General features: G+C 44.3%; 1 protein-coding gene across 3 annotated transcripts in view; it reads right to left on the bottom strand.

The window, feature by feature from the left end:
• Nucleotides 1-23,053, bottom strand: part of PTPN3 (protein tyrosine phosphatase non-receptor type 3) — a 109,251-nt gene that overhangs the window by 9,001 nt on the left and 77,197 nt on the right. For all 3 annotated transcript variants that reach the window (XM_068552088.1, XM_068552090.1, XM_068552089.1), the window contains 8 exons: nucleotides 21,922-22,108; nucleotides 21,681-21,755; nucleotides 20,586-20,642; nucleotides 19,374-19,530; nucleotides 16,727-16,887; nucleotides 5,491-5,581; nucleotides 5,148-5,209; nucleotides 3,051-3,197 (listed from right to left, as the gene is read on the bottom strand). In XM_068552088.1, coding sequence (XP_068408189.1) covers nucleotides 3,051-3,197; nucleotides 5,148-5,209; nucleotides 5,491-5,581; nucleotides 16,727-16,887; nucleotides 19,374-19,530; nucleotides 20,586-20,642; nucleotides 21,681-21,755; nucleotides 21,922-22,108 — 937 coding nt within the window. The remainder of the gene's footprint in view (nucleotides 1-3,050; nucleotides 3,198-5,147; nucleotides 5,210-5,490; nucleotides 5,582-16,726; nucleotides 16,888-19,373; nucleotides 19,531-20,585; nucleotides 20,643-21,680; nucleotides 21,756-21,921; nucleotides 22,109-23,053) is intronic.

Here is a 23,053-nt window from a genome sequence, read left to right as displayed (position 1 = left end):
TTCTCCATGGAGAACAATGACCTTGCAGCTGGGAAGGGCCGAGCCAACTTAGAAGGGGAAGGAGCAGCCCAACACAGGTGAGGAGAGCTCCTGGCTGCCCCAAGGGTTCAGGTGTTGGCTCGTAGGAGTTGCAGCACCACCGAAAGACCTCATGAGCTCGGAGAGGAGCACCTCCATGGACAGTTTCTGAGAAAACCTGGAGAATCCAGGTTCTCCAAAGTCACAGAACAGGCAGGCAAACATGGCACAGTTTCATATGGGGAGATTCTGGAGACAACAAGGCCATAAACTTGATGTCTTGTCATCTATAATATACCACAATGGCCCAGATCAAGGCCTGCAAAGTGTGGGATTTGGTAGGAGGCTAGGAGGAGATGGGGTCTGTATTAAACGGCATAGAACCACACGGTGGGAAAGTGGATTTTTCCATGTATGCCGTAGAGAATTTCTCAGTTTGGGTCTAGGATAGCTTTAATATTATCTCCCTAGTACTTTAACTCTCTTTTTAGGAGACAGCACATGAGCGTGTGGGCAAGCACGCCTTGGGTTCACAGCCTGAAAGGCAAGAATATTTATTTAGACTTTAAAAACATTGTCTTGTGGTTTTTGCATTTTTACACATACCTTCTTTTTATGGCAAGTGATACTGGGCTTCCATTTAAGATATATCTTTCAAAGGAAATTTTTTAAAGCAAGAAAAGGTGAGCCAATTTGAAGAAGAATAATAAATAATACTACAGTAAAATATATATAGTAAGGTCCCAGCAATAATTAAGGTGTACCCAAACTACTATTACTGCTAGCTACCATCTGTATGATATTTACTATGTGCCAAGCACTGTTCCAAGAAAGCTGCCTGTATTAACTCATTCAGTTACTCCACAAATCGACGATCGGTGTCATTATTATTCCATTTTACGTAGAGGTTCTGCAGGTTTCCTAAGCCACACAGGTAGGAAGTGACCGAGCAGGGATTTGAATTCAGGAAGCGTGGCCCTAGCATCTGCCCTCTTACCCAGGACACCACGGAACAAGATGGGTGCAGGCGCTCCAGAAAAAGAGAGAGGACAGGATAGGACTGTGAGCCAGCCGGAGTTCCCTAAGTTCAAAAAAGGTCCCAGTAATTTCACTGCCTTTCCAAAACAAGATTAGAAAATCACACATGCATACAAAAACAGAATATAAACAAAAATTAAAAATAGGCAAAAACAAGATTTCCAGACAAGGAGATCAGGTGATGCCATAGACCTGCTGTCTTGTGATTGCAGCAAAGCTTCTGAGAGTTCTCACGGTAACCAGGCAGACAAGACGGAGAGATGGCCAGGGCTGGAAGCAGAGCTGAGAGAATGAGCAACTGCTCCCCGAAGAGTGCCCTCAACATCTCTGACTCGCGGTATTCTAGAAGGAGCTTTCTACTGCTTCTTGAGGGCCTTTACATTTTTAAATGGTGACTTATGTGAAGAGAAGAGATTCTGATCGAGACTGTGAGTGACAAGAAGCTAAGAGTGAGAGCGAACACAGAGAATGACAGATGGAAAGCCCAAGGAGCCCAAGGGCACGCAAAAGGCCAGATCTGATGGCTCATCCTCCCAGGGATGATAATCATGGCCACACAGACACACAACAGCTAATGTTTGCTGGACACCTGCGACAGGCAGCTCTCTAAGCTTTTCATATATATAGTCTCAGTCTTCACAAACCCTCCAAGGCGGCACTACTATCTGCAGTTTATATTCAGGGAAGCTGAGGGTCAGAGAGGTTAAATAACTTGCTCAAGAAGAACGTGTTCTGAACCCAGATCGTCTGGCTCCAGAGCCCCACCAGCGTGCCGCATGTAGGTTTCGGGAGTCAAATGCTTGAGTACAAAATGGGGAAACTGGCTAACAGCACCACTGAGACAAAGACCAGACAATTTTTTGCTGACCACCACATTAATGGAAGTCAAGGATTATTTTCACATATCTGAAAGGGCAATGCATAGAAGAGAAGGGTAACTTATTACTGAGTCTTCCAGGTAAGAGAAGCAGGTGGGGTGGTGGTTCAAAGTGATGTGGATTTCAGCGTGTCGTAAAGAGGGATTTTTTAAAAAATCAGAGCCGAACACTCATGGAAGGACCCTGGAAGTGTTTTAGCCAAGGTGGGGAGCCATCTGCCTGGGACAACCTGTGTGAAAGCCCTTTGCAATCCACAGGTCTCTCTAGAAATAGTAGGAACACTTATTTTGCTGTTTTGGGTGAGAAGGTAGCCTGATCTCCTCAAACATACTATCCATTCCAATCCTGTATTCTGACTTTCAGCACAGCTCAATTTGGCATTCTGAGCTACATACCAAAGAGAGGCCTGGGAGGAGGTGGCACAATGATCATTCAAAATAGGTGGTTCAAAATTAATTTATATTTGATTTTGGAATGTGTTTCTGGATAAACGTTTCATAATGAAGATACCCAGATGCAGGCAGAAGTTAGAGAACTCATGCTACACAGTATCCCTTGCACACTGACTTCTGTTACATAATCAGCGATCTGTTCCTACGGAAAATGCACATCAGGCTGAGCACAGCAGGGAGCCCACCACTCTCCTACTTAAGCCCTTCTTACCTCTTTTTTCCGTCAGGTTTTGCTGCAACACAAGCAGAGGTTGACAGAGGTAATTTCTTCTACTTTTTATGGCCATTGTGAACCTGGCACTCATACTGCTCTTCTCAGGACCAGCACTTGTCCTGGGTGGGTAAGGCCACAGCTAAAACAGGGGTTCTGGGACAGGTAAGGCAAGGTGAAGAGGCTTCCTGCTTGTTATAATGGATCGGAGGCAGGAATGGGAGGGGCTGTCTGATCACTCCTTAGCTTGGAAAGGCCAGGGAGTGGGCAGGAAGAGTGTCGAGCTTCCAGTCACTGGAGGTGTCCATCAGTAGCTCTGTACAGGAGATTTATGGGTCACACAGGGGCTGGACCGGGTGACGTTTCATTAAGACCTTTTCCAGCTCTGAAATTCACGTTCTGCAGAGCACAGTGTGACATGCACACTTCTGAATTGGAAATCAAGCCACTTACCCGCCCTCGCTCTGTGAGAGTCGTCAACATGACGATCAGTGACAACTTCTGATCCCAGACTACCTGCCAAAATTGTGCACAGGTATGTGGCAGGGGTCCCTGAGCGGCAATGTACTTGTTCACGAGGTTAGCAGCAGGAATTTCCATCTGGCAAGAGATTGTTAAGGCATTAGAATCTGTTACTGCCACAAGGTGGACAGGGAAATGGGTCTTACATTCTTTTAGTTAGTGACTGTCATCACACCAGAAATAACATCTCTATCCATTTTCGGCCAATAAGAATAATCAAAGAAAAAGCTACTCTCAAAAATGCTTCAAAGGGACTTCCCTGGCGGTCCAGTGGTTAAGACTTCACGCTTCCACTGCAGGGGGCGCAGGTTCGATCCCTGGTCTGGGAACTAAGATCCCACAAGCCGTGTGGCCAAAAAAAAAAAAAAAAAGCTTCAAAGGTATTTGATAATAATACTAGCATTAGATATTTAAGATAAAACTACATGATAGTCAATAGGCGATAATCAGAAGTGGACCTACGAGATGGAAAAGAGTTTAAATGACCTTCACCGCTGTATCCTAAATATAATCAATATTGGGTAACTGCATTTTCAGCAACACATGCCAATCCTCATGCTTACGTCTTTCCCTATGCAGGGTTTTCTATCAAGATATTTATTTTCTTTGAAGCATAAGCCATACAGGCTTATCCCACCAACTGTTGTTCCACTTTGCTTTCTGCATGGCTGCCAATGTTTGTGCCATTGAGTCGATCAGTCTCCCTCCCAGCCCCAGCTTTACTGAGGTATAACTGACAAATAAAAATTGTATATATTTAAGGTGTACAACATGATGGTTTGATATATGTTTACAGTGTGAAATGATTCCTAGAGTCAAGTTCATGAACACATCACCTCACACAGTTACCACGTGAGTTGATTAATGCTAGATGTCAAAATGTTTTCAACTGTGCTCCGTGTCCCTCTCCCACCCTGCTCTCCTTTTACTTCTAAACTAAGTCTTTTCTATGAAAGAACACTCAGAACTGGCTGAGCTTTGGAGTGGCACTGTGATTCACCCATTCTTAGATGGGAAAGGTAAATGGAGGTGCCTAACTCATGGTTTGGTTGGCGCCTGGGTTAAGGGCTTCCTCAGCCCTGGTCTCAGTCAGTCCCCACCCCAGGACTGTATGGTCTTCGCAGCCCCACCATTTCTGATGCTCTGCTTGCAGGACACCAGGAATGTTGAGGTGAGGGTCAATGGATCCCACAGATGCTTTTGAATAAGTGGAATCACTGATCAGACCCATTCTTGCTGGTAGTTCTTGATGTCATGCTATAACCTGAGAACTTGAAAAGTCATCTGTTCATTTAGATCAGAGGTTGGTAAGCTATGGGCTGAAGGCCAAATTTAACTGCCACTTTGCAAGCCTACGGTGTTTTTTTTGTGTTTTCACATGGTTGCATTTTAAACGGCTATATAAGTACCTAATTAATATCCTCAGTTTTGTCTCTTGGCTTGCAGATACCAAAATATTTATTGTCTGGCCCTCTACAGAAGAAGTGTGCTGACCCCTGGTTTAGATAAAGAAACTGAAGTTCAGAGAGGCTAAGTTGCCCAAGATGCATTTTCAGAGTGAAATGAATGTTTTCCCCACAACATGTGAAATCTTTTACCTTTTGTTTTTGGGTTATATGCCCAGAGGTGGTTTTATTTTTCTTATTTCTAGGAAGGATGTACAGTAATGACATGGGGGAAAAATACAGAAAGTTACAAACATACCAATGGCCAAAACAACAGAACACCTGAATGTCTGCAGTTGAGGACAGAAGGCATGTGGATGATGGAGTCAGAGACACAGAATCTGAGTTTTGGTCTCACCTTCCGTTAGCTTTGTGACTTTTCAAATTATTAAATGTCTCTGAACCTTAGTTTCATCCTCTGTAAAATGAGACTATTCTGCCTTCCCTCAACGGCTGCTGTGGTGATGAAATGAGGGAGTGAACGGGAAAGCACTTCGCCAACTGCAAAGCACTACACACGCTGCTGTCATGCTTGTTGTAGTGATTAACGTGCTTTTTCTCATGATCCAGATTTTTAACTTACGTTCACGTAACTCGCATTAATATAATCTTCGTTTCTCTGCAATAATACCCGGGTGGTGTCATCTGTGGGGAGAGCAAGACATTTACTGATTATTCCTAGTGTTATTTTTATCGCACCGAGTAAACAAGAGTTCAGTTCCCAGCCCCATCTGCAGCTCTCGCCTCATTAGCATAAACACTATTCCCCAACTGTTCAGAGTTTGAAATGGCTGCAGTAAAGATGGTGGTGTTTACAGACACACTGAAAATTGTTCCAGAATACCAGACAATCTGTTTTAAAAAGGGAAACATTATCTCAGTGTGTGTGTGGCGGCGGGGAGGGGGTATTCACGCCGGATACTCACAAGGCAGTACATCTTTATATCGGTTTTTGTCCAAATTTTGAGGCAGCTTTGCAAATGTGATGGCCAAACCGGGCTTCTTTCTGTAGAGTTGCTATATGACAAATAGAGAAGTAAAAAAACAAAAAAAAACATTGCAAAAAAACAGCTATGGAGAGAGTGTGAAAACATACTCTATCAGTAAAGTTTACCAGTCACAGCACCAAAATATTAACATTTAAAAGTGATTTCATATATTAAGAGAAAAATCTTCCCAATAAGAAATTCTACAATCCCATGAGAAACTGACCAAATTCTTCAATAATTTTTTCTTTTTAACATGACGATCTTTGAGGAAAAGTCATAAGAAGGGGTGTGAGTCACAGATAATGGATCACGGTAAGTAAAACTTCATCTTTATGACAATTATTTGACAAGAGCTAAGAGCAAGTAGAGAGAAAGAAAGAATTCTGACTAAAAATTAAATGGAAATCATTTACATTAGTCTAAAAACACTTCCCTCCAATTTAATGGAGTGAACCATATTCTTTGCTAAGAACAAGAGCATTTCATTTCATTCATTTCAGAAGTATACTTCCACAGTAAAAACATTTATTCCAATACATAGTAAACTTCATTTAAACATTCACTTAAAGAGGTATTTCCCTATACATGCAATCATTAGTAAATAATTCAGTTAAAACCATCTTTGTATATTTACAAGCACATATTAGACACATCCGTACTGTACCTGATGTGACGTTGACAACAGCTTCGTGAGAGGTATTAATAGTATTCTTGTTTTGTAAGTGAGAGGCAGAGATTAAATGCTTTGCTCAAGATTAAAACCAGAGGCTGAACTCAAATCTGACGCCAATGCTTGAGTTTTTTTCTTTGAAGTGACATTTTATTGAGGTATGACTGACATGTAAAAAGTGGTATATAGTTAACGTACAACTCGATGAGTTTGGGGATAAGTATACGCCCATAAAACCATCACCACCATAAAGGCGTAAGATACATCCATCCCCTCTCAGAGTTTCCCCTTGCCCTTTTGAGTTTTCTTTTCTATACAACTGTGTCCCCCACTTCAAACTAGAGTGTGAAACACTATTCACCAGTGGTTTTTAGTTAACTTTATGGGAATTTAAAAACAAATTTTTTTTCAGTGTTGGAAGTGATCTTTTTTTTTTTTTTTTTGCAGAAAATTTAAGAAATTCAGACTAATATAAAGAAAAAAGTTACCAGTAATTTCACAACCCTGAGATGACCTTTTTTTAAAAAAAATTTATTTATTTATTTTGACTGCATTGGGTCTTCGTTGCTGCGGGCGGGCTTTCTCTAGTTGTGGCGAGTGGGGGCTACTCTTTGTTGCAGTGAGTGGGCTTTTTATTGCTGTGGCTTCTCTTGTTGCAGAGCATAGGCCCTAGGCGCATGGGTTTCAATAGTTGTGGCTTGCGGGCTCTAGAGCGCAGGCTCAGTAGATGTGGCGCACGGGCTTAGTTGCTCCACGGCATGTCAGATCTTTCCAGACCAGGGCTAAAACCCATGTCCCCTGCATTGACAGGCAGATTCTTAACCACTGTGCCACCAGGGAAGTCCTGAGATGACCTTCTTCATCTACCTTCTCCAGCTTTTTTTTTCATGCACACATGTATACAAACATATGTAATTATATACGTAAACACATAAAATACACAGATATCACTATGTTTTTAAAAACAAAAAAATGAGACTGAACATTTATTAGCACTTTCCATATTATGTTCTGTAGAACCCAAGTATTCTGAAAGAAGCTACTAGGTATTGCTTAGAAAAAGTTTCAAGGTCAAGGAAATTTGGGAAATACTACAAGTCACCTTATGTTCTATGAATCTCTAAGACGACAAGTCCTGTAGTGCATAACCTTATTAAATTCTGATTAGCTAAGCATTTCTCAAGCTAATTTGGCCATGGAGGATCTCACGTCTCACAAGACGTGCCCTGGGAAATACCACTGTAATTTTGAAGGCTGTTTTCCCCACTTATTATATAGTGTCTAGTTCCCTGTGTCATTTAAATACTCGAAGTATTCTCTATACACATGATTTTTACTGGCTTAATAATCTATAAGGTTTTCATAGTTTAACTTTTATTCTACTTCTTGATTAGACTGTTTTCAATTTTTTACTATTATAAACTCCCAGGAACAGAATTACTGCATTAAAGCATATTTTTGAGGACTTTGATACATACACACACACACACACACACACACACACACACACAGAAAATGGAGTTGCCCTCCAGGGGTGTATGAGAATGGTTAGTCCACCAAATTGCGGCCAGTATCATCAACTAAAATGTGTTTGCAATTTGAATAGGGAGGTGGAACAATGTCTTTCCCTGTATATTTTTGCAAATTGTATTTCTTGCTTTATAAACCAGCCTCTGTTGGCTTTTTCTCTTATTAGTTCTTTTATTAAACAAATTGCACAGAAATCACCAGAAGAGAATTAGCATAGACATTTTTGGTAATGATAATTATGTTATGTCTCAAACATTTTCCAAATGTTTAGAATTTCCAATCTTTCCCTAAGCTCAACTATTAATCATCTTTACAATTTCAGTTCATAACAACCAAGTAGCCACTAAGCAACTTCTTAAAGGTCTGTGAGCGTTAATGAACTCTCTGGGCTCCTTCTTAAAATAAATTCATGATTTATTAGAAGTTTTGGTTTGATTCTGGGAGGAGGAGAATATCTGAGTCAGTCAAATTCCCCTAAATGAAAATTTGGTTCTAACTGACTAACTGCATAGAAGTGAAATCCAATTGAGTGAATATAGCCAGTAAAGCTAACCTGGAGGTAAAAAGTTTTTCTTCTCCAAATAACAAAAGCGTAGGGCCTCCCTGGTGCTGCAGTGGTTGAGAATCTGCCTGCCAATGTAGGGGCTACGAGTTCGGGCCCTGGTCTCGGAAGATCCCACATGCCACAAAGCAACTAGTTGTGAGCCACAACTACTGAGCCTGCGCTCTAGAGCCCAGGAGCCACAACTACTGAGCCCATGTGCTGCAACTATTGAAGCCTGCATGCCTAGAGCCTGAGCTCCGCAACAAGAGAAGCCACCGCAATGAGAAGCCTGCACACCGCAACGAAGAGTAGCCCCCGCTCACTGCAACTAGAGAAAAGCCCACGAGCAGCAATGAAGACCCAACGCACCAAAAAACAAAAAACACCAGAAGTGTAAACGTAATCAACTTGAGATGGTCTAGCGGAAGAGCATAGGTCTAGCAAAAGGCTTTAATCACAACAAGGATATGAATGTATCTCAGCAGTAATGATCTGTTGATAAGATTGTAAAGTATTAAAAATAAAATACAAATAAAGTACTATAGCACTGTCTTCAAATTTTTAAATATGCACACCCTGGGCTTTATCTGACAGAAATGCACAAAGATACATATCAAAGAAATTTTTTGGCAGCAAAGTATTTTCTTTAGCAGAAAACTGGAAACAGCCTGAACATTTCCCAACAGGGAAAAGTGTTCACTTAAATTCTGATATAGTTATACCACAAAATTATGTGCAAGTAATAGAGAGAATAAGATAGACTAAAAGTACAGATTCCACTCATCTATTTAAGTGAAAAATGCGAGTTACAGAATAATACAGTGGTGATTCCATTTCTACACATAGCAGCATACGCACAATGTGTATATAACATACGTGTGTGCACTTATGTATGTGTGCGTATAAAATATATTTGCAAGATCATTGGAACAAGTACGCAAGGATACACACCAAATTGTTATCTGTAAATTACAACAGAGACAGAAGCTAAAGGAGAGGGGGGTCAGAAGACAATTAATTTTACTTTGGCTATTTCTGAATTACTTGAATTATTACAATGTGAATTTTTAAAAATTCAAATGACTGGGGACTTCCCTGGCGGCACAGTGGTTAAGAATCCGCCTGCCAATGCAGGGGACACAGGTTCTAGCCCTGGTCTGGGAAGATCCCACATGCCGCGGAGCAACTAACTAAGCCCGTGTGCCACAACTACCGAGCCTGCATGCTGCAACTACTGAAGCCCGTGTGCCTAGAGCCCGTGCTCTGCAACAAGAGAAGCCACCGCAATGAGAAGCCCACGCACTGGAACGACAGCAATGAAGACTGAACGCAGCCAAAAATGAATAAATAAACAAATAAAGTTATATAAAAAAATTCAAATGACTGAAGTGAGAAAAAGAACTACAACAAAAGAAATCTATATATAAAATTAAAAATTTTTTACAAAAAGTTGGGTGAACAAAGCTAAGATTTTTTTTTTTTTTTTGCCTTTAGAAGGATTGACAACACACACATTTTTATGCCTGCCTTGCCAAGGCTAACATTGAACCCTATTCCCACTGAACTGCTTCAGTGCTACTCACACACTTAGTTTCTGAAGGTGTTAGCAGTTGGTTTTCAAGTTCTTTTAATTTATGGACTCTTCTCCAGACCTTGTGGGCTGCATGGCAGGCTGGATGTGAAAACACTGCCCAGAGAAGGGTGGTCCGGAGTGGACAGAGATGGGCTGGAAACACAGGTATGTCTTTCTGGAAGGATCAGGGATGGGAGGTAATGAGCTGAAGACTATTATATTAGCCAGAATTTGAGAAAAGGCTCTTTCAAGAACTACTCATTGGAATGACACAGTTTGCTTTGTTCATTCTTGGGCTAAAGGTATGTGAAGCGGGCAAGAGCTCCTAGTCTTTAAGATCCCTTAAATTCTGCCCTAGAACGAGAGCAACCCGGAGGCTGGAGAAGGTCACAGGGACGGAGGGTTATAAGATCACCTAGTTTTATTAAAATCTTAATTTTTATGTCTTCAAGTGCTTTGTTCTCATCATATCCGAGTGTAGTTCTAAGAAGCTGTGAAAGTAAGGGTGAATTATAAGAAGATCAGCTGAGAGGGTTTGCTATGGAACAACCGTATTTAGATTGCAGCATCAATATCACCGGCTCTGGCCTCCAGAGACAAAAACTGAACAGTGGGAGCTGGAGTTGACCAGCACGGTTCGGGGATGGATAAGACATACAGTTTTCCAGTTTAAACATTCCTCCTTTGAAAAAATCATCTAAAAGTAGAGAGAGGGCATCAGGAGATGACTCTGATCTCCTCAGACTTTTGGTCCAACCAAAGATGTGAAACCTGCTCACATCCCTCAGATAAAGGCTTCGGACACCCAACTGGCTCCAACCAGTGGATGTTGGCAAGGGCTGGCACAGTGGAAGCAAGCACCCCATCAACTGTACAACCAGGTGAGGGGGGAATTCTCACTGGAGTTCTTGAAGACTGAGAACCCAAGAAGGGGGAAGAAAAAAGGAAAAGACAAAAAAAAAAAAAAAAAAAAAGGAGGGACTGGCAGGGACAATGAGTAAGGAGAGCAAATAGTAGAAACGGACGCCCTCTCATGCCCTTGGCAATGACCCAGAGTCTAGTGCAGGGCAATGACTTTCAAAACAGCTATTTACCGTGCTTTCTGTATCAAGCACTAAACTGTGGTCTCCATGAAGGCAGGTGTCTTGTTTGTTCTGTTCACCACCATAAACCCTAGGCCAGCATTGTGCCTGGTACATAGTAGGTGCTCAATAAAATGTTTAGAGTCGAGGAATAATGGGATCTGCTGCTTTGGACAAAGGGTACAAAGCACTTGAGTAAAGCAGGACGAGAGGTGGCATGGAGGCATGTAACTAAGCTAAGGGTAGCCCGTTTTTCATGAAGGCCTCGAGAGGTTGTCCCCCACTTTGCAGACATAAGAACAACTTACTGCTCACAGACAGCTCGTCCACACTGGGGACTTCCACTTTCCCTTGTACCTGACCCAGTCAGGGAGCAAGGACACTGCTGATGGGGTACTCAGAGTTTCTCCCTACCTTCCTGTAAAGGTTTGCTGAAATGAACTGACATTGTTGCTGGCAATTTGGGGACTTTCAATAGTGCTACTTTATTATTATTATTATTTTTAATAGTGCTACTTTAAATCACAGTACCAAATGCAGATCCCAGTGCTGGCGTCTCAAGTATTCTTGCAGCGTCCCTTTCACAGATAAATACTTGACGACGAGGTGGGGTGGCAATTCCTTTAAATGGGTCCCCGGCACTTGAAATGTAAAAGCCACACACGTGGTCATTCCAAAGCCTGCAGTTCTCTCCCTGTATTCCGAGTGTTATACTTGATAATGTCTGCCTTTCTTAAAAGAAAAAAAAAAATTTGAAAAATTAAAAAAAACTTTTAGTATGAGCTCTAATCTTGAAGGTACACCTACATGTGTTAGTCTTCAGCTGCCTTTGTCCTTCCAAATCAACTTTTATAACGATCACAGCAACCAGTAAGTCATCTGTTTTGACAGGGATGGATGTTTCTTATAATGGATGATGTAGGAGTGGGTTCGGGAGAAACAGTGGTCAGAAGAGAGAAAAAGATGGCTTCTGGTTTTGGCAAAGAGGGAAGATGCTGAGGTGGGAGGGGCGGGGGTATCCGAGTTTGACACGACCTTTGGTGGAGCCTTGTAGCCACTGCTCTAACTCATCAGTCCTGAGAGGTGGGAGGATAAATGTTTCTCATTTTCTATCAACTGCATTTCACAAGTCTCCAAGGAGCTTGCAAGGCCACTGGATGAGGATGGGCACAAGGGGCCTTTGCTTGCTGGGAAACCAGTTCTCAAAGGACAGTTAGCACCATCACTTAGCTTTTATCCAGCACCGTCTATACCAACTGCACACCCTTTCCCTTGCCTAAACAGAAAGCTCAACGCAGGGAAAAAGCATGAAATGAGCCACAAATTACTCTCAGGAAGGAATGACCCTGGGGCTGAGTCAACGAGTTCTTCAGAGGAGGAGAGCATCCTGGAGGTGGTAATGGACTTGGAGCCTTGTGAACCCCAAGTCTGGGCGCCTTTATACGAGAGACAGAGGAACGCCCTACCTTGCCTGAACACAGTATTTAGGCAGTTCGAGCCTGGTCACAAATGCTGGCAAACTGCTCACATTGAGTAGCTCACACTGTGTAGCTCCTGGAGGGAAGGGCTCATATCAGAGGTTGAGTGAAGAACTGGGTCATACCTGGTGAGTTCTGACAATGGACTTTTCAACATAGATTCTAATCCCAGCTCTGTCTCTGACCAGCTGGGTGACACTGGGCAAGTTCCGTAGCCTCTGAGCCTTGTTCTCTCCACTTATAAAGGAGTGATCCAAATAATTCTGGCCATATCTGTCTCCCGGAATTGCTGTGAGAGTCAACTGAGATGACATATGTGAGACACACTTGGTAGACTCCAAAGTGCTATAGAAATGCTAATTATTAAGCGTGATTTTATTACAGCTGGGACCAAATGCTTTCTAGAACACATTTGTAATTGTTTCTGAAAGCCATGGGAGGGACAGGGGAATTCCATTAATGAAGAAAATGCTTCAAAGCAAGCTTTGCTGAAAACCAGCTTGTCATCACAAGAGGGATTCCATCCACTGCCCAGCTACTCCAGGACAGGCCCTTTGTGCCACAGAGTGGGTGGCATGGGCACTTGCTAGGAACCAGCCCCCACTTCCTGCTCCTGTTCAGAGCACAGCCTCCGACAGCCAAGCCGCCCACCTGCTGACGGCACTGGAGGAGAAGCAGGTGGGGAACCAGAATAGCCAAGACTCTGGGAGTCAGACAGTACTGGGTTCCACCTCTTGTGTGGACTGGGCAGGTTCTTTAGACTCCTCTATTCATAAATGATAATAGTTGTTGCTTTTTGCACGCTGACCGTGCGTCAGACAACGCATTAAGTATTTATCTCATCTAACTCTTACAACTAGCCCACGAAATACCCAATTTACAGATGGGAAGTAGAGGCTACAGAGGTTAAGGGATGTGCCTGAGGTCACACAGGAAATGAGTGGTAGAGCCAGGATCTGAAGCCTGCTTGGCTCCACGTGGCTAGACAGCCACCTCAGATCTTTTCTAGCTCTGATGTCATGCTATTCTAACGACTCTCACATGGAAACAGCACGTTGTTGTTACCTATATAATTACACAAAGGTTCTACAGCTGTTAAGAGAACAAGCTCCATGAGTTAAGCCTGCCTGGTTTCCAATCAGGCTGTGCCATTTACTGTGAGATAACCTCTCCAAGACTCTGATCCAGCCCTACAGCAGGCTGCTGGGAGAATGCTGTGAGACGAAGCGTATAAAGCCCTTGGCACATAGTAAGTGCGCATTAAAGGTTTCCCTTTGTCTTCCTTTAGGATTCCCCTGCTCTAGCAGCTATGTAAGACAACTTCTCCCACCTCTAGCAGTGGTTGTTAAATTGTGTTCCATAGTCTAGGGGGTCCTTGGGGGGCAGTGTGGAGATTGAAAGGCAGGGCTCCATGGGTCCCACCAGCTCCGTCACAGAGCAGATCTGCTGTTATCTGTTCTGTATTTTGGAATTCCGTAAAAATTTATTTATTTAAAAAGAAGGTTTTTCGACTTAATTTCTAGGAAACGTTTAAACTAAATGAAGGAAATGTGTAGGTACTAAAATTTAACCCTAAAAATTCTATGTTCTCCATATCTTATTTCTTCTGTAGTCCAACCATAAGCTCTAAAGGCAGGACTTAGGATGGACAGCAGCGGGACAATGGTTCTGGTACGATCTTTACTCTCCCATCCGCAGGATCAGCTTGTGCATTAAAACCTCCTGGTGATCTTGTTAAGAAGCAATATCCAGGCCCCTGCCCAGTGCAGCTGATTCAGTAGCTGTGGGCTGGGCCCGTTTAAAAAAGCTCCTCAGGTGATATCCATACAGATGGTCAGGGTGTCACCCTTTGAGAAATACTACTTAAAAACACAGAGGGACAAGTGGGTACTTCTTTCTAAAGCATTTTCTATCTTCCTAATGAATTTCAATGAACATTGTTCAAGGAAAACCTGATAGGGGATTCCCATATGTAAAACATGAAAAGTGGAGGGGATTTTCTGGAGCACCGGTCAAGACCAGGCACCGTCTTTTTCCTCACCAAGAGCCCACAGCGCCTCCTTGTGGACAATCTTATCAAAGAGACCCGGTTCGTCTTGGGTGAAGGGCTTCCATCACCTGGAGACATCTCCCAGGACTCCTTGAGCGCTGCTCACCCCCGGGGAGGCCTGTTTCCCTACCTGACACCCTCTGAGCTTAGTCTGCATTAGGGTCCAGGAGGTTGTGACCCTCCTGGAATACCCTCCCCTCCACACTTAATCCCACCCACCCTCTATTAACACTACATCTCACCCCAGAGGACCTCCTGGAATCCTCTCACCTCCAGTCCCTACAGAACATACAGTCTGTGGAATGAAATCTCACCCTATCTTGGTCTTTAGCTGTTTCTGGGACTTGTGATACATTCCCACAAATATACCAAAATTAGACCGTAAGCTCCTTGGGGTCAGAAATCCCCCTTCTCCTTCCCTCACTGTGTTCCTGATCTAGCATTTGGCACATGGTGAATACCTAATTCTCGCTGAATGAAAGAACAAATGACTCCACAGTGCCGTTCCCCTCTGGCTTTCCCTTCCAACTCCCTCCAAAAAGAATAAAACTGATACATTCTGACTTTTAAGTGCTCCTTGTTTCAATTATTTTGGAGAGTGTTTAAAAATAATTGAGTTTTAGTGTTTAAAATGTATGTCTCGGGGCTTCCCTGGTGGCGCAGTGGTTAAGAATCCGCTTGCCAATGGAAGGAACACAGGTTCGAGCCCTGGTCCGGGAAGATCCCACATGCCACGGAGCAACTAAGCCTGTGTGCCACACCTACTGAGCCTGCGCTCTAGAGCCCGCCAGCCACAACTACTGAAGCCGTTGCACCTAGAGCCCATGCTCTGCAACAGGAGAAGCCACTGCAATGAGCGGCCCATGCACCGCAATGAAGAGTAGCCCCTGCTCGCTGCAACTAGAGAAAACCCACGTGCAGCAATGAAGACCCAATGCAGCCAAAAATAAATAAAATAAAGTGAATAAATTAAAAAAAAAAGTATGTCTCAATTTTGAGTTTTGCAATGCAAAGCCAGAGGATACAAGCTCTACATTTTCTTATTTTAAAATCGTAAGCCTACCTAGCCTCCTGCAGGCCCCTGGAAAAAAAGAGCTATCTCTCTTTGTAGATATTCAGTATATGTCTATCAATTCTATCCAAGTAATTATATTATTCCTACCCTCTTATCCTGATTTCAGCTTATTTTTTGTCTATATTATCTGTCAAGGCTGTTAAGTTCAAAATTCCCTATTGATTGTTTTTGGTGGGGTCAATTCACCTTTCACTTGTGGGTTTTACATTTTACTATTGTTCAATACACATTGCTTTAATAATGTATTTTATTTACATTCTATTCCTTACACCATTACAGAATAAACCTTTCTCTCACTCAAGACTCTCTGCTTTGCTTCTTTCTTGTTTGATACTCACATTACTCATGCTTTCCTGAATCAATATGCAGTCACATATATTTGATAAATTTCCTAGTTTTGCTTCTGTGACTTTTTCCTTTATACAACTTTCTACTAAACTATGCAGTGCAGATTTCTGCTTTTGAATCTGACCTGAGACTCTCTTTCCTAATTTAGGAATCCAGACTGTGTATGTTGTCATTAATCATGATCAATTTTCTTTCATTGGCCTACTTTATGCTTCTTTGTGCTCTTCTGTTATCTTTTTACTGCACGAACTACTCTGTTTTCTACAACATTTTAAAAATGTGGAAGACAAACATATTGTGTTTTCATTCTGTTAGTGATCAGTAAAGCTGACTTGAAAACAGTCTCTTGGGTCCTACTTTGTTTTGTAAAGTCTCTGCATGTGCCTTTGTCAACAGTCTCAATCCCATGAGTAGAGGTCGCTCCTGGGGAGGGAAGATGTGGTCTGACTTTGGTTTCGTGTCCACATGGTTCTGGGGGACTTGGGAAGCCCAGCCCCTGTGCCCTCACGGGGCCCGGCTCCTCCATCATCCCTCCGCACCCACCCGCGCCGCCTCTCCACTACCTTTGACTGCCGAGTGTTCTGAGCTTTTGTGTTGGCAGCTAAATATGCTCAGAGTCTCACCTCCTCAATTTCTGACGTTTCTCCATGACTACTGATCGTTACTAGAGTGGCGGGGGGCAAGCGATGGGCCGTGGTCCCCAGCCTGCTTTCTCCCTGAGGTCATGAGTCCCTGTGTGGTCCCTCCACGAGCACAGCTGCCTGGTGACTTAGATGACCTGGCAGCAGCTGAGCAGTCCACCGAGGCACTGGGGGTCTCTTACCTCAAACTGGATCAGCACCGTCCCGCTTTCGAGGCCCTTCTTTAGCTGTTCCATGGATCCCTCCAGCGTGTCCCCACCCTCCGGACACACGGGGAAAATGGCCTCTGGGAAAAGCTGGTTCAGTTCATCTTCAGATTTGATATCAGCAAACGAGTGGACAGCTGTAGCGGACAAGAAAGAGCTTGTCTGGCTTGTGCAGCCACGTGCTGGGTGATGGGATTCCTCCCCCCAAATTACACTTATGACACCTGAATGCAGAGGGTTTAAAACATCTTATTAAATGATTAAGCACATGGTAATCATTTTCGCCAAAGATACTACTTCTCGTTGAATGATTCAATATGTACTAATTATACAAAATGACACACTAACCTTGCTGGTTAGTTTTAAATGATGGTGTTTAGTACTCAAGAGGCTTTTGCCAAAGGTAAGAGAAAGGGAAAGGAAGTTTTTAAAGAAAACAGATTTTCTCCCTTTGCTCTCTGTGACCTGGTTATTCTTCTACCCCTGCTCTTCCTTCCTTCTCCGGTCCCTTTCATTTGCTCCCTTAAAACAGGCATTTTCCCAGGAAACTGGTGCGGGGTCTGGCCCTCTCTCCACACCACCACCGCCCCGCAGAGCTCAGTCAGTCAGTCTCTAACTCAAGGCCATTGTTAGGTGGGAGGCTCCCAAGTAAACATCTCTAGTCTCCTCTGTGCTTCCTCTTTGGAAATCTCCCTTCACATCAGACTCAATATGGGTAAAAACAAACAGAGGACCCCCTCTCCCCAGCCATGCACAATACTTCCCAGCCTCACGTGCCTCTTTCTGTCTAGTCACTTCAAACTTTGGGATCATCTCTGAATGTTCCCTTTCTACCCAGAAAGAGAAGTCACTTCCCTTACCCAAGAGCCTTCAATGACTCCCCACTGCCTTCAAGATAACAGGAAAGGAGAAAGAAAGGAACAACTTTTGTGTTTTCCACATAGTTGAACTGAATCCTCACAACGCTGAACCAGCGGTCTTTATTCCCATTTTACAGATGAGGAAACTGACTCACAGGGCAAAAGAGTTGTCCAAAGTGACCCAGCCTGTCAGGGTGGGACACGGGAATTCAGTCCACATGTCTGACGCTAAAGACCACATTCTTTCCACTGACCACAGAAGCTCAGATCTTCTGCTTATTTTCATGATTTTTGTCATATCTGCTATTCCCTATGTTACTATTTATTTTTCTTTTAATCAACTCATTTTTTACCTTGAATGTTTATTTTAAAAATGAACTTATCATTACAGTTATAGAATATCAGTGGCACTGCTCTTTAAGCTCTAATAGTCTACAAACATCTGTTTCCCTCACCTCAAACAGGCGCCAGCCCTTTGCCATGGGTTGGTGGAGGACCCCCTCCCTGGCCTGGCCGGAATGCTCTCGTTCCAGCCCCTCATATTGGCCAGCATGTCACACGGCACTTCATGTGATGGAGAGGCCTGCTCCCAATCACTGGATTCCTTCCTTCTCTATGATCATGTGGCCTTACCAGACACACGGCAACTTACTTAACCTGTGTAGGCTTCCTCATTTGGGGATAAGAATACCAACCTTACGAGAACATTGTAAGAGTTGAAGAGGATAATTACGCAAAGCAATTAACACAGTGCAGGCACTTCGCTGGTGCTGCAGAGACATCAGCTACTGTCACTAGTGACACCTACTGTGTGTCGAGCGTGGAGCTGGGTTTGGTGGGGATGGGTGGTGGGAGGAGGTGGGTAGGGGTCTGGAGAGATATGGCAGGGCCTCATCTGCCAGAAGAGATGGGATGAGAGCTGGCACTGGGAGTTTCAGTGGGAACAGAGGAGGCAGGCACGAGGGGGTGTGGGCTGTGCCGACAACTGTGAGGCCAGAACGGAGATGCAGGGCCAGGGCTTGAGTCGCATATTTCATTTACCTGCAGTATTTGAGAGCTGGGAAAGAGGATGCGAGGACTCGGCTTATTGCTTTATAACAACAACGACAACAATAATAGTAGCTGTATTCAACAGAGGTTGCCTTTCAAATGCCCACCAAGTACTGGGAAGCATCTTTGATGCCTTCCAGTATGAGTATCATTTAATCTTCCGAGGGACCCTTGGAGGTAGCGGCTATGTTATCCTCATTTTACATTAGAGGAAACTGAAACACAGACTGGGTAAGAAACTTGCTCAAGGTCCCTGAACCCAGTAGGAGGCAGAGTTTGAACAGCCCCAAGGCAGCCAGGTTCCTGCCCCACTCTGCTTACTGCCTCTGCAACAAAAACCAAATGCACATGAATAAAATATAACCTGGTCCTTTGAGGAAGGGTTGAATATGCAAATGCAGGCAGGGCCAGGCAGCTAAGAGGGGTGTGTGAAGTGGGCTGAGTTGGGCCGGGGAGGCATGGGGAAGGGGAGGGTCACACCTAGTATAAAAAGTGGTGGGAGGGTGCTGCCTACCTGCAGAGGACTGGCCATGAGGGGCGGGGCCCTGTGGGGGCAGATCTCCATATTTTTCAAGGGAGAAGTCGGCCATCAGGTGGTCACGGGAAAGCCCTTGATTTTCCCATGTTGGCTACAAGTGCAACATCGCAAAACCAGGGAACAGGCTGGGGAAGGCCCTCTTTGCTACGGCTCCTCCCCCGCGGGTGGCTGTTACCTTTCCTCCTGATCACCAGGGCCAGCTCCCGTGTGTGCGACTCCCGGCTGGCTTTGATGAACATCACCACTTGGTCATGGGTGTGTTCTGAGATGTCCCGGCCGTTGATTAGCACGATTTGATCCCCTTCGTTCAGCTTAGGAATGCAGGTGTCCGCCTGCACGGGGGAAGAGCGAGTTTCTTCTGTTACCGTAACACAATCCTCAAGGGAAGAACCTGATGTTTTCTGAGCCCCGACACTTGAGACACTGGAGACCGTGACCAAGTTCTCTTCTTCTCCCTCAGGCATTACCGTCTTTATTTTTACCACCACTGCAATGTTGACATGGTAGCTGGCGGTGGGATTTTAAAGGAGTCCTGCTCAGAACCTACGTTATGAAACATTTCGGAGCAAAGCTAAGAAAACTACTGAGGCCATTTCTCTATGGTAGCCAGGCTTCACTTATTACTGTAATGTCATAATGACTTCAATGCCTCTATCTTTTGTTGTCTAGATTTGTGGTTAGAAAACGATTCGTCAGCTAAAAGCGAGTATTTATCTATCTTGTGATGGAGAAAGCCTTTGCAAACATAACCCCAAAGGCAGAAGCCATTATGGAGAGAAGCCATGCATCGAACAGTGTGGGAATGAAAGGCTTCTTAACTCACAGACGCCACAAGCAGTAAGAAAAGGTAAACCACAAGCTTAAGAGTAAAACTCCCAAACGGGCACCTTCTTAGGAGGCACAGGGACCCTTTGGTGCTCACTGTTATACAAAAGCAAATCATCTCCTAGATGCCTAGAGGCCCAGACAGAGGGCTGAGGGTGGGGAGGGGTAGGGACACAGGGGCCGTGAGCCCACTCGGAGCAAGCAGAACAGCAAACTCTAAGCCCCAGTTTCCTTCTTTTGAGCAGGACTTCTACATTTCAACGTGCACACCAATCATCCGGGGATCTGGTTAAAATGCAGATTCTGGTCCAGGAGGTCTGGGGTGGGGCCCGACAGTCTGCATTTCTAATGAGCTCCCAGGTGATGCTGGTGCTGCAGCTTCGGGGACCACAATGAGCAACAAGGTTCTGGAAAACACGGACTCCATTCTTTCTTTCTATCTATATGCATGCATTTACACACACTCTCTGCTGCCAGTAAAAAAGAAACAGGACACAGAAACAGAAATCTGTTACATTTAGGGGAAAGCAAACTTGGGAAATAACAGAATATGTTTACTTACAGGTGACTCTGGGTTTATCCTTGATACCACAAGAGGCATCTTTTGATCCACTCCTCCCTGTAAACATGTAGATTAAAAAACCACTTGAGTCGTTCACAGCAACAAAGACATGCAGATATCTCTGACACAAGGGAGGGCTCAAACTTCCCTTGAACTTATTCTAATCGCAGGCGTTGGCACCTTTAGGAATGACAAGGTTCCTGGGTCCCTGGGTCTAGTGGGCCAAACAGAAGGCTGCTCAGAAGCCTCCCACTGCCATCCCCACCTTCCATGGACCAAAGATGCACTTGGAGGAAGCAGCCTCCTTTCAAAAAATGCAAACATCCCCTGGAGAAGGACTCCAGAAGCACAGCCCCTAAGTGCTGCTGGAAAGGGAGTTTTCAGTGCAGGAGAGGAGCTGTAGAAAGGTCCCATGTCGTGAGGTCTTTTGACCTCTGAGAACAGGCTGTCAGCAGGGCTGCGGGTATTGGAAAGGAGTGCGTGATGGCAGCTGCGGGGTGGGCAGAAAAGACCACCTGCCCTCACTTTGCTCTAGAGTAAACCTCTTCTGTACAGGGCCAGATATTACCTATCTTGGCTTTGTGGGACAGAGGGCTCTGTTGCAACTTCTCCACTCTGCCACCGTAGTGCCAAAGGAGCCATAAACCATTTGTAAATGAATGAGTTGTCTGTGTTCCAATAAAACTTTATTTGTAAAAACAGATGGGATTTGGCCTGCAGGCCATAGCTTGCAGAGCCTGCCTAGAGGGAGGCAGAGGAGGGTGATGGCCCTGCACTTGAACCACTGTTCTCTCTTAGCAATGCTGAGGGGTTCCCAACTCTCTGAGCCTTAGTGTGCATCTATAAAATGGGTCTTAAAATTCCAACTTCACCATTTAATAGAAGAACTCAATAAGGTGATATAAATAAGTACACAGAGCAGGCATTTGGCATGAGGCAGCTACTATGGCCACAAAAAAAAGCTCCCAATTCTGAAGGCCGAGCCAATTTCCTTATGCAGCCTTGGGTACGTGGCACATTTCTAATGGAAGTTAAAAAGTCATCTAAAGATTGCTTCAGAGCATCAAATGTCCTTATAAATTGCACACAACATACCTTTAGATTAAATCCAAATTTTCCATCTTCATCTGGTGTGATGCGGATCAAGACTAAGTAGCCGTCACCATCATTCTGGAAAACGTCAGAAAATCATCAGTTATCTTACTTCTTTCTCCAGTGGTTGGTGATATGCTATTTTCTTTGAGTCATAACCACTTAATCGCCCGTAAGGCAGCCCTGCACGGGAAGCCTGGCTGGGTCGGCTGCCACTTCAGCCGCAGCACCTGACGTCACGCACCTTGTCACAGTAGTACTGGCTGGAGTCCTCGCTGGAGCTCCCTTTGGTCACCCTGTGGAAGTCCTCTAAGAACTGCTGATCGACGCCATCTGGGGAACAGGAGCCTGGAGCATTTGAAGATGGAGACACAGAACTGGATGACTTCTGGGTCAGGTAGCTTTGTGCTGGGTTGTTCTCGGATATACTCCTTCATCGTGGGGAAGGAGGAGATATTTTAATAACTGGATTAATATTTTATCAGAGCAAACATTACTGACTGTTGGGGCCTGGCATCTCGCGGCTGTCACCAATCCTTGGAACCTTAGAAGAGCTCCAAAGGTCAAGCCCAGGACTCAGGCACATCCAGAGTCCACTGGCTGCCCATGCCCCCAACTGGCCTAAAGATCATCGCCTTTAATTTTGGGGAAAAGGGGAAGGAGGGCAGGGTAGTACCAGGAACTGCTGAACACTCAGCTGCTTTGGAAGGGTGATAGGGAAATATGTCCAGCTATTCTGGTGCTTAATTATTGAAGCTCACCCAGATGCATGCGTCTCCATCCCTTTTGAAAGCTTTTCCCTTCCATCTCACTCCCACTCATAGCTCTGCTTCACAGGACAGTTCGCTACCCAAAGGAAATGGGACTAACGTGGCATATTCAGGACAATTTATATGAATCCTAGTTTACATTATTCACCTGTGACATCCATTAATGCCTCCACTGAGATTATACATTTTATTTTTCTCTAATGTAACTCCTTTTGTATCTTGGAGCTGCACGGCCCAAAATGGCAGTCACTAGTCACGTGTGGCTATTTAAATTTAAGTAAATTAAGATTAGAAAGTTCCTCAGTTGTACCAGTCACATTTCAAAAATGCTCAACAGCCACACGTGGCTAGAGGCTCCTGCATTGGACACCGCAGTTACAGAACATTTCCATCATCGCAGGAAATTCTACTGGACGGCGTTATCTTCGAGAATTACAGACTATTACAACTGAACAGACCTCTGTGGTCATCTGGTTCAACTCCCATTTCACAGATGAATGCTGAAAGAGACGCTGAGTGACTTGCCCAAGGTCACACAGCTTTCCCCTCACCTGACAGACAGAAGTCTGATGAACATGACTCCCCCAGCTCCTCTCCCCTCTCCTC

Source organism: Eschrichtius robustus, chromosome 10, assembly GCF_028021215.1.
Source record: "Eschrichtius robustus isolate mEscRob2 chromosome 10, mEscRob2.pri, whole genome shotgun sequence".
NCBI lineage: Eukaryota > Metazoa > Chordata > Mammalia > Artiodactyla > Eschrichtiidae > Eschrichtius > Eschrichtius robustus.
Note: the sequence above shows the minus strand (reverse complement) of the source record. Positions and strands in the feature narration are given on the sequence as shown.